Below are 10,526 nucleotides of genomic sequence, written 5' to 3'. Positions count from 1 at the left end.
AGGCAAAGATCTTCCACCAGGCAAATTAGAGCTGTTTCAGAACTGTAAGACAGTCTGAAACCAGACTGGAAGGTATCTAGAAAGTTTGTGGCATGGAGGAGCTCATCGAGCTGATTCAGAACTGCTTTTTCAATTGTTTTACTGAGGAAAGGAATATTTGAGACAGGCCTGTAGTTACTAAAATCATTAGGGTCCAGATTCGGTGACCCTCTGAGATAGAGGAGTTTATGATGTTTCGAAGCCAGGAGAGGAGACCTGATTTGGCCTGCTTGATGAGCCAGTTTGGGCATGGATCATTCAGATAGGTTGAGGGTTTGATGTCAAAAAATGGAGCATCTACTTGTTACAGAGTAAGGGAGTGGAAAGTGGCAAGGGATTGCATGGGCGAGGTGAATTCTATATCTAGTGTGATGTATACAGTGATGTTATTGAATTCAGAACTGATGTTGATGATCTTATTGGTAAAGAATTCAGCAAGTTTGTTGCAGTGGGTTGACTTGCTAAGAGAGGATGGTAGAGGTGAAGCAGTGCATGTGAGTTTGAAGATGTACAAAAGGGTTTCATGGGTGAGTTTTTAGCTTGAGAGATTGCAGTGGAAAAATAGTTTCTCTTAGACTATCTGATTGCTTTGTGGTAACATGTCTGGTACAGGGATGTGCAGAGCAAAATTTTATGTTCATATTTCTTATGTCCGAAAGGGGGTCCCACTTGCGGCCAATATGGACATAAAAAAAATCCAATGAGTTGGGTATATGTACATATGTGCAAAAAAAAATTTTAAACCCCCTCACCCTCCTTAATCCCCCCCCAGACTTACCACAACTCCCTGGTGATCGAGCGAGGAGTGAGGACGTCATTTCTGCAATCCTTGGCGAGAAGCATGTGGCGCCGACGTCACTGTCGAGTGACGCCGGCGTCACGTGATTCCCTGCGAGTTCGCGCCGGACGGCTCGTTCGGCCCAAAAAGAACTTTTGGCCAGCTTGGGGGGGTCAGGAGGTCAGGAGGTCAGGAGGCCCCCCCAAGCTGGCCAAAAGTTCTTTTTGGGCCGAACGAGCTGTCCGGCGCGAACTCGCCGGGAATCACGTGACGCCGGCGTCACTCGACGTGCCGCCGACGTCACATGCTTCTCGCCAAGGATTGCAGAAATGGCGTCCTCACTCCTCGCTCCATCACCAGCGAGTTGTGGTAAGTCGGGGGGGGGGGGATTAAGGAGGGTGAGGGGGTTTATATTTTTATTTTGGCTCAACAATCGCGATTTCCCACATATCGAACATATCTATGTTCGATATGTGGGAAATCCGATCGTTTATGTCGAATCAATTTTTTAAGTTAAAAAAAAATATGAGTAGCGTTTTACTAATGCGGTCAATCCGAATGCACACCCCTAGTCTGGTATCTTCTGCCTGTTGTCTCTATCCACTGGGGTCTTGGTTTTCTGTCAGCAGTGTTCAAGTCTTATTCCAGTCAGCTAGGAAGCTGGGAAGCTTGGCTAAAAATGTGGGTGTGATTTTTAGCCTGGGCTGAACAAAGAACTGCCATATACTGGAAGGAGCCCACTAAAGAAGTCTGGCTTATTGATATTCTAGATATTCTTCCAAAAGAGAAAATTGTTTATTTGATTAGAAGATGTAAACTGGATCTGATTGCTTAATGGGAGGTTGAGATGGGAGAACATACTATCCTTGGATTGGGATGTGGACACTGCATCTATGGTATACATATTATATATATGGTAATGACTCCTTTGTTTTGTTTTTGGTTTGTCTCTTTTTGTCTGTATTTTTCAATATATGTTTAAAAATTTACTTAAGAAATGTGTTAAAAAAATATGAAACTGCTGAGAAGCTGCAGGTATGGAGTGTCTAAAAGCCCATTTGAAATGACGAGGACTAGCCCATGTGTGAGGACTCCAAGTCACCCGGCTTTGTTTAGACCAAGGATGATAAAAAGCCTTCCAGGAGCAGAAACCTCGGAGACAGAAGAGGACAGTGCAGGTGGTCTCAGGCTCTAAATGTCTTCAGTGATCCGGGGGGGGGGGGGGGGGGGGGGGGGCTTCAGTCTGTGAGGTAGCACAGTGGGGGCTTGCTTAAAGCAAGTTGATGCTATGGTCTCGATGATGAGTGTTGGCATAGTCACTGGGTGATGGTAGGTGCTGCACACATTCGTAGCAGGAGGATTTATGTTGACAGTCTCTGGAGAAAGGGACTTTCCAAGCCCTTTAAATCATACCAGCTACATTACAGCACAGTCTGTGAGCTGGCATGATAGAAAACAGAGACTGTCTTTACGCTTGGAGTCACTGGGCGAAGAAAGGTGGAAAAGCAGGGCACACGTAAAAGACAGAGTCTGGATCTTTACTAAGCAGCTTCGCTATCTGCCGAATGGATAGCACATACCTTTCCACTCCTGGACTGATCTCTGATTTTCCAAACTCAGAGCTCAAGGGTTTGGCTTCCTTTCTACCAGGCTCACCGCTGCCAGAATCATTGTGAACAGGAGAGGGAAAAAAAAAGATGTTGATGTGCAATGGCTCTGTCTGCACACAAACAACTTGCAGGAAATCCAGGCCCTTGGGCCCCTTTTTTTTCTGCATTGTACACTGCCAGAAACGCTGTGAACAAGAAGGGATAATTGTTGATTTGCTGTGGCTGCGTCGGCTGCAAAAAGTTGCGGCTTATGGTTGTCTGTGCAGTGTGCAAATTCCATCAAATACATCAAAGGCCTGGGAACCACTATTTTTTTCCAGATAATAATTTTCTGATTAATAGAACGTCGAATAAACAGTGCTCGACTTTACTATTAAGAGCTATCCAATATGTGCTCATGCTCATTGCCTAAATAAGACCCAGGAACGGCAACTTTGGCAGGTGTCACCCCTGCTACTGCAGCTACTGCCCCACTCCCTTTCCTCCAGCTGGTCCTTCTGGACCATTGTTGGAACCTCCCATGACTACTCCTGGCAGGGGGTGGGTGGGTCCTGCCATCACCAGTAAGTATCCTTATTTCCAGCATCTCAGTGTGTGTGTGTGTGAGGTGTGGGATTTTCACACTTTGAGGGGTCCAGTGTGTGCTGCTGGAGTGAGAATGACCAGTTACCGTGGATTGGGAGCTTGGTCAGAGCTTTTCTAGGCTGTGAACTAATATGTGTGCTCTTGTTTCTTCTATTTTCCAGACCATGCTTTTGATCTGGGGCTCAGAGCAGGTACCGTCCCTCTGGGTTTCTGAGAGGGTCAATATGTGGACGCAAGGCTGGCTCAGTAGCTCCCAGAAGGCCCAGAGACATACAAGGGGATGAAGGTCAGAGGTGGCTGGTACAGGACAGCCTCCCCATGAGCCTTTCCCTTTACATGTATCTCCCTGAACAGCTTGTATGCCTCAGGTGTATTTATCTCGCTTGGCAATAGAGCAGGTGATGTGTTCTGATGTCTTCATGTGTGCCGTTTAGACCAGCTCTTGCACAGTACATCCTCATAGCTTGTGTCTCTGTCACTGGTGAACGGTACTGTGCCATTATTTGATTTCTGTCTCTGGACACTGAGTGGCGTTTGTCACATGGCTGCAAGCTGTCCTTTATTACTTTGTATGTACTTTTCCTTCTGCACATTCTACATTTCCATTCTTTTTAAAAGTTGATATGTTTCTCCCCTGCATGTTACTTTCTCGCCTCTTCTTTTTCCGCCTGAGCATGAGCCTTGTAGTCTAGATTGCCACCAGTGCATGCATCCCCCCCCCCCCCCCAACTTGCGTAATTGGCCATTACATCAGAAAAATGCACCTACGTTTTTGGTATGCCTGTGTGTTCATCCACATGCATGTATCATGTATGGTGGATTTAAATTAAACTTGCATGGGTAGACTCTTTCTATAATTACAATTCTCTGACCACATTTAATTTGAATACATCGACGGAGAGTATCTCTGATACATGCTTCAGCAGTGGCGGGCCAAGCCTGTAGCAGACTGGGTATGGCTGGACTGCAGGCCTCCAATCCCTTCCATAGACCAGTAATTCCTGCCACCCTCCTCTGAAACACATGGCTCTAGCGGCTGCAGATTATGTGAGTAGCCAGGCCCCTCTTCCTGCACAGAAGCTGAAAGAGGAGAGAAACACCCTGATACCATGAAGGTGCTTGCTCAGTCTCCATACTCACTCCACCTATGGCTGCGAGAGCCAGCAGAGCCACAGGGTGCAGTGTGGGGCTGTTGAAAGAAGGATGAAGGGAGCAAGGGACTGTGGAAGGAATCACTGGCCTAGAGAGAAGGAGTGATGGTGGAAGTAATTGCAGGTCCAAGATGGAGGGACAGAAAACATCGCTGGCCTGGAGGGGGAGGGGGGGGGGAGAGGAGATAGAAAGGATCATTGGTCCATGGGGAGGGAGGGTATAGATCACTGGTTTGGGGGAAGGAGCAGCAGAAGTGATTGAAGTTGCTGGAAGCCTGCCTGATTGTGCTACAAAGCCAATGTACCCTTTCTCCGATTTGTTTCTCTTTCACGTTGGCTATGACATTCTGCTTCTTTACTGGCAGGAGCAGATAAAGGAAGGAGTTACAGCCCCAGAGCAAGAGGAGGCACCCGACCCCCTCTTGGAAGCTGCCATTCCATCTCCTCTCATCCCCTTTAGAAGGAGCAGAAAAAAAAATATGTAAAAATCAGAAATCCTTTCAAAACAAAAAAAGTACCATTTTTATGACGTTTAGTATCTTTGCTGTCCTGTCTCTATTTTTATTAGATTCCCCTGGTAAGAATGTGAGACTGAGCTTTGCATATATACTGTGTGGTTGCAGGTAGGATGTGAGTCTGAGAGAGCAGGTGAGCATCAGGTATGCATGATGGGACAGGGAACGTGTGTGCTTAGTGAGCTTGTTGGATGCCTACGTAGCCAAAAGTGTTCACCCTGCATCTTCTCAGTAGGCGAGTGCCTTGATCTCTAGGACAGAGAGCAGCGCTGTCACTTTAAGAATGTTGAGCAACATCTCAGGAAAGGGATCTTTGAAAATATGGTGTGAGACCGTGGCCCGCAGAGTTTTGAAGCAAAGAGAGGGATTTGAATAAACCGTGAAAGAGAGTGCCAGTAGAAGAACCCAAGAAAGCGTTAGATTGGAAGGATGATTCTAACCGTTATCATTCTGGCCTGCAATGGTCAGGGATGGGAGAGACAGAGGCTTACAAGGAAGTTTCTGTAACTAGGGCCCAAAAGAGTGAGGGATGTGGGCTAGAGATTTGTTAGTAGATATGGATTTTCAAAATATTATAAATGGTAGAATTTTGCATAGGTTTGAATTTGGAAGGGAAAAGCTAGGAAATTATCAAGCGATTCAAGGAGAGAAGTTTTGAGGGACTAAGTCCTGGGGATTGTGCGGACAAGGATAAAGAAAAAGGAAGTGGGCAAGAAATGTACAGGGCTTGTTTTCCTCCTGTAGTTTTGGGCGTCCACATTCATTCATTTATTAATTAATTTATTTATTTATTTATTTATTATTTATTTGAATCGCTTAGAGCCCACACCCTCCAAAATTCGGAGTGGGGAACATAAAAACATCCATAAAATTTCACAATAAAAGTCAGTACATACATATTAAATGGTATCAAGAAAACATTGACAAAGACTTGTGCTAAAGGGAACTGATGGCTGATTAACTGCCAGGATCGCTTGTTATTAGATCTTTGAAAGCCTGACTGAAAAGATACGTTTTTAAGATTTCTTGATGAAGAGTGAGTTTTCCCAAATATCTACTGTTGGAAATGGGTTTATTTGGGAATATTTAAGGCTTTTGAGGGCAGTGTAATAATATTTATTCACAAATTTGGGACAAGCAGAAGGTGGATCCACCATAAATGTTCTACTAGCACCCTTCCCTCCACCCCTCCCAAACCCAGCGCACAAGGGGTTAATAGCCCACACAATTAGGAGGCTTTTATTCACCCTATCTCATGGCAGAGGTGAGTCAGAGCTACCTTCCTCTCTTTGCTTAGCTCCACTGTGGGAGGGAAAATTACTATTCTCTTATTTTTATCTCCCATGGGAGTCGTAACATCATCCTTCATTTTACTATTTCCGATTTGAAACATGCCTCAACACCTAAATCTTTTGCAAAGCATTTTGGTAACTCTTGTGCCATGGGGTCCTGCACTACTCTGCTGCTGATATAACCACTCCAAACAGCCTCCCTGGTTAGTGTTTTCCATTCTCATTGCGCCGGCTTTGTCATTGTTTCTCTCCACTGGGATTCTGAACCCTTCAAGGTGCAGTGGGAACTTGTAGCCCTTCCTATCCATTCCATAGTATCTCAAGTCACACTTAACTGTTGCTTAACTAGAACTACAGCACCATTACTATTAAGCACAATCACACATAAAGTGGAACAGTAATAATACATCTGAGCGTTTGCAAAGCAATTAGAATTTTTTAGAAAAGTTCTACATGGTAAAATTCAACATTTCCTTCCTGTTTCTCTTCCTTTTTATTTCATTGTCTCATCTGAAAATAAATCTGTAGTGCACATACGGAGGACAGTTTTTAAAATCACGTTGCGTTGCAGGCAAAACAGTTTTACCAGCAGAAATGGGCTTTTTAAAAACTGTGCAAAAAACTGTGCACCTGCTGCGCAGGTAAACTCACACAGGTATGCCCTTTTTCTGCCTACGTTGCCCAGATTCTCAGCGATGGTGGTCCTGGAGCAGAGTTGGAGAGGGATTGGGACATATGGGCATGTGTTTGGATTTTTATAAATCCATGCATACATTTTCATTAAAGATTTGTGCAGAGGTTTTAGCAGGTGCAACTTGAACAGCTAAGTTTTGCTGGAATGATTGTCAAAGCACATGGGGATGTGTGCACACCTGCTGGCCAACTTACATGCAATGTTACAACCTTACCCCCACAAGCAGGTCAGAAGACAACCATGAAGAAAACGATCTGCTAGTGAGGGAGACAGGCACAACTGACTGTTTTGTGTGTTCAGCATTCTCTGGCCTATTTGTGCAGTTTCCATGCAGGGGGGGGGGGGTGATACATTTCACTGGACCGACAGAGATAATTATGTGATGTCATCTGAAGACAGGGCCTGCATGGTCTCGAAAGCTCAGCTACAAAACCAGCAATCTGCAAGACCAGTACTATGGATGCTGTCTGCACTGCCCTGCTTGTGCACTGATGTTTGCAGTGAGCCTAGCCAGGAGCTGGCAGGCTGTGCAAATACTGGCTCAGTTTTCTGAAGAAGGATGCACAGGCACAATTGCTAGTTTGTTTTGTTGTTCTGCAACAAGTTCTTTTAAATGACTGGTGAATAGCCGGATGTTTTAAGGGGTCCAGCTGATTTTGTATAAGTGAGTTTAACTGAATGGATAGGGAGTGGCCTTTTGAAGGCCATACCTGGTGGAGGATAGTGCTGAGAGGATGTGGTTTCTGAACGTTAAGCTTTGTTTATTGTGGGGGAAGAAAAGAAGGTAGGAGGAGGAAGAGGGGTTATTACTATAGAAGGGGAGATATAAGGATGAGGGGATGTGGGAGGACTTTTAAGGATTAGCATTGCGTTTAATAATTTAGATTTCTCTCAACCCTTTCATTGGTAGCTCAAGGCGAGTTGTATTCAAGTACAATAGGTATTTTCCCAATCCCCAGAGGGCTTGCAACCTAAGGTGGTATCTGAGGCAATGGAGGATGAATAACCTACCCAAGCCACAAGGGGTAGCAGTGGGAGAAGTGGTGTTTGAACTCTAGCCTCCCAGTTTTACAGCCTGCTGCTCTGACCACTAGGATACTCCTCCGCATTTGATGCCGTCACCAATGTTATTGTTCAGCTGAATATTGTAAATCACCTTGTGATTGTTTCTAGTAAGGCGGTCTACACGTTTAATACATAACAGATCTGAAAGACCTAGCAGAATTAGAAATGCATTTCCTTAGCAGATGCCACGCGGTGGTGGTTTTAAAATTGATTCCAATGAAACTTTCTGCCTCTGCGAAATGAAGTAACACCATGAATTCTGACAGCTTCTCCCCTTCTGCCCCACTTTAGAGTATTGTGTGTACTGGTATGCTGCGGTGGCATCCCGAGCCAGAGAATCTCCACTGCATCCAATCCTGCGAGGTAAGCCGTGCGCCGGCAGCAGATGCGCGCCCATAACCAGGCGTTGCCCAAAATCCTGAGCAACTCTGCTTCTTTGCTTACTGTAAGTGGGTATGTGCTGCCTTAGGCTGCAGCTAAAAGGGCTGGTGTGCAAGCCAAGTGAACCCTGCAGTTCTAGCTGTCGTCTTCTGGGATGTTACCAATCGTCCACGAAAGAATCCTCCAGGCACACCATTGAAATTATTCCTGCTCCCTGACTGAGTAAAGCCATCTGATGCAGTTGTATTACCTGTGAGAGTGAGCATAATGCATGTTCTACGAGTGCGTGGAATGTTCAGTCAGTCTAAGGGTCTGCTTGATTGTTGCTTAATATATAATTCCTCAGGCTTTGGGAATATTTGCCTCTGTGTGTGTGCACCGTGCATGCATAGGTCTGCATCAGATATCAGGAACTGTATTAATTTTAACCAGTTTAAGGCTTGTGAACAATGAGAACATGGGTAGTTGAAGCTTAGAGAGCTTAACTGACAGTGGAAAATGAGAGAGTTTGTCTAGAGAGCTCACACACTGGGATGGATTTTGGTGCATGAAATCAAACTTTGTAGCATCTCTGTGCCTGTGGTTTATTTTCCAGTTCTTCCCCACCAGCTGTGAATTCCCCCAATCTCTCCAAACAAAAGTAGCAATGCCCATTAAAATCTGGGAAAATATCCACTTTAAGCAGAGTTTGCACTTTACTTATAAACTAGGAAAATATCTGGGAATTAACTTGTTGAGCTGTGGAAATCTGTTTTTATCCTCTAGTGTTGATTTACAATAAGGACAATGATTCTCTGTACAACTGTTGTCACTGTGATTAAAGCTACAATCCCTTATAAGCTACGTTGATAGCTCTTCCAAGTGAGCTGTGAGGAAACTCCCTTTGGGTTCTGTCAGTAGGACCTAAATATTCTCTTACCCTTCTGGTCTGCTGCTGAAGAAAGCTTATGTATCCAGCACTTCAGTTATCCTTTTGCTTATAAGCAGAGCCAGAAATAGGCAAGGACTTAAAATGGTCATCTCTGGCTAAGCATATCTACACAGACATGACTCATAAGAACATATAACATAAGACTGGGTCAGACCAAAGATCCATCAAGATCACTATCCTGTTTCCAACTATGGCCAATCTAGGTCACTTAGCAAGATCCCAAGGGGATAGATAGAATCCATGCTGCTTATCCCAGGGATAAGCACATTTCTGGAAGTCCACTTTAATAATGGTTTATGGATTTTTCCTCAAGGAACTTGTCCAAATCTTTTTTTTAAATTAAGCTACACTAACAGCTTTCACCACATCCTCTGGTAACGAATTCCAGAGCTTAATTATACATTAAGTAAAAAAACATTTTCTCTTATTAGTTTAAATGTATCACCTAGAAACTTCATTGTGTGTCTCTAGTCTTTGTACTCTTTGAAACTGTAAACAACCAATTAACATTTACTTGTTTCACTCCACTAATTATTTTATAGACCTCTATCACATCTCCCCTCAGCTGTCTTTTCTCCAAGCTGAAGAGCCCTAACCTCTTTAGCCTTTCCTCATAGGGTAATCCTTCCAGTCCCTTATCATTTTGATTGCCCTTCTCTATATCTTTTCTAATTCTTTTTTGAGATGTGGTGAGCAGAACTGCACACAATGCTTAAGATGAGGTTGCACCATGGAGCAATACAGAGGAATTAGATATTCTCTGTTTTATTTTCCATTCTTTTCCTAATAATCCTTAATTGTTCTAATTTGCTTTCTTGGCTGCTTCTGCACACTGAGCAGAAGATTTCAACATGTTATCAACAAGGATACCTAGATCCTTTTCCTGAATGGTGACTCCTAATGAGGAACCTTGCATTATGTAGCTATAATTTGGGTTAATTTTCCCTAAGTGCATCACTTTGTACTTGTCCACATTAAATTTCATTTGTCATTTGCATACCCAGTCTCCTAGTTTTGCAAGGTTCTCACAATCCTCTTGTGATTTAACAACTTTGAATAATTTTTTGTCATCGGCAAATCTGATCACCCCACTCATTGTTCTCATTTCCAGGTCATTTATAAATATATTAAAAAGCAGTGGTCCCAAAACAGATTCCTGGAGCACGCCTGTATTCACCTATCTCCATTGGGAAAATTTACCATTTAACCCTACTCTGTTTCTGTTTTCAATCTTTTAAACAGTTCGCAGTCTAAAACAGGTCACTGCCGCCATCCCATGACTTTCTAATTTCCCAAGAAATCTCTCAGGAGGGACTTTGTCAAATGTATGTGATGCAATTACAGTGGTCCAAGACATCCGAAATGCACTCTCTTACAGCCAACCACAGTAGCCTGAAATAGCCAAACAAATAGTTAATATAATATATCATTAAACCTCATGCCTTTTAGACATGGCCTAAATAAAATACATGAAGGTTGTACTTT

At 43.8% G+C, this 10,526-nt stretch overlaps 1 protein-coding gene across 2 annotated transcripts in view; it reads left to right on the top strand.

Moving 5' to 3' along the window:
- The window catches only part of PAPPA2 (pappalysin 2), a 459,501-nt gene that overhangs the window by 385,611 nt on the left and 63,364 nt on the right, over positions 1-10,526 (top strand). For both annotated transcript variants that reach the window (XM_029618757.1, XM_029618758.1), the window contains one exon: positions 8,021-8,092. In XM_029618757.1, the coding sequence (XP_029474617.1) occupies positions 8,021-8,092 (72 nt within the window). The remainder of the gene's footprint in view (positions 1-8,020; positions 8,093-10,526) is intronic.

This window comes from Rhinatrema bivittatum, chromosome 10, assembly GCF_901001135.1.
Source record: "Rhinatrema bivittatum chromosome 10, aRhiBiv1.1, whole genome shotgun sequence".
Classification (NCBI taxonomy): Eukaryota; Metazoa; Chordata; class Amphibia; order Gymnophiona; family Rhinatrematidae; genus Rhinatrema; species Rhinatrema bivittatum.
The sequence above is the reverse complement of the archived record's forward strand: the minus strand, read 5'-3'. Positions and strand labels throughout refer to the sequence as shown.